The 795-nt window shown below is 36.1% G+C and overlaps 1 protein-coding gene across 1 annotated transcript; it reads right to left on the bottom strand.

The window, feature by feature from the left end:
* Nucleotides 1–205: 205 nt before the first annotated feature.
* LOC106720290 lies at nt 206–533 on the bottom strand. The gene has a single exon (XM_014514885.2). The coding sequence runs from the start codon at nt 440–442 to the stop codon at nt 269–271; it is 174 nt and encodes a 57-aa protein (XP_014370371.2). The 5' UTR covers nt 443–533; the 3' UTR covers nt 206–268.
* Between the last annotated feature and the right edge of the window lie 262 nt (nt 534–795).

Raw genomic sequence — 795 nt, 5'->3', positions numbered from 1 at the left:
AATACCATTACAACCTGACATACTTCTTGCATCATACAGGCTGAGTATTTACACTTGAGTGTTAATAAATTATAAAGAAATTCCCGCTAACCTCCGCTAGTCTGAGACTGGTACTTCAAGAAGACGACTCTCAATGTTTCAAAAATATCCGTTATATGCTATTATGTTAAAAGGTTGAACAGGTTACATAAATAAAATCATTGTGTAGGACTACATGCTTATAATTACAACAAAATTAACACAGATTACAGACCATTATAGTAACAAATTATTCTGTCTTCTGATCTTTAAATTTGCCACCGTAGAAGGGTATGTAAGTCACGAACACTTTCCAATCCGTGAAATATAGGAGACCACAAAATCCTGCTCCTCCAAAAGCTGCAGCCGAGGGTACAAAGGATGCCAGCATTTCAGCTTGTCGTCTACCCATTCGAGCCAGCATTTTTAATAATGTGTTCTTACTTCGTAGAGCGTTACGTAAAACACCTTGCAATCCCAAAGCAAAGTCAACTGACAAATGAATGACAATGACAATCAACAATCAAAGAGTATAGAAAATATCAAAAAGATAGCAATCAAAGAGTAACAAAAACAACCAGCCATAAATTTCCATCCAAGTGTCGTGGATTAAAATGGATGTAAATAGAATAAGTAGTAATAGTATTATAGTAATGGTTTAACGCATAGCTAGTGGAAATATTCTCTTTTTGTGCGTCCCCTCCTTTGTCGATTAAAGGTAGGCAACGCATTTGCAATTGCGGATGCTAGGACCAAGTATATTCTTTATCTGAGTGC

This window comes from Papilio machaon, chromosome 8 (assembly GCF_912999745.1).
Source record: "Papilio machaon chromosome 8, ilPapMach1.1, whole genome shotgun sequence".
Lineage (NCBI taxonomy): Eukaryota > Metazoa > Arthropoda > Insecta > Lepidoptera > Papilionidae > Papilio > Papilio machaon.
The sequence above is the reverse complement of the archived record's forward strand: the minus strand, read 5'-3'. Positions and strand labels throughout refer to the sequence as shown.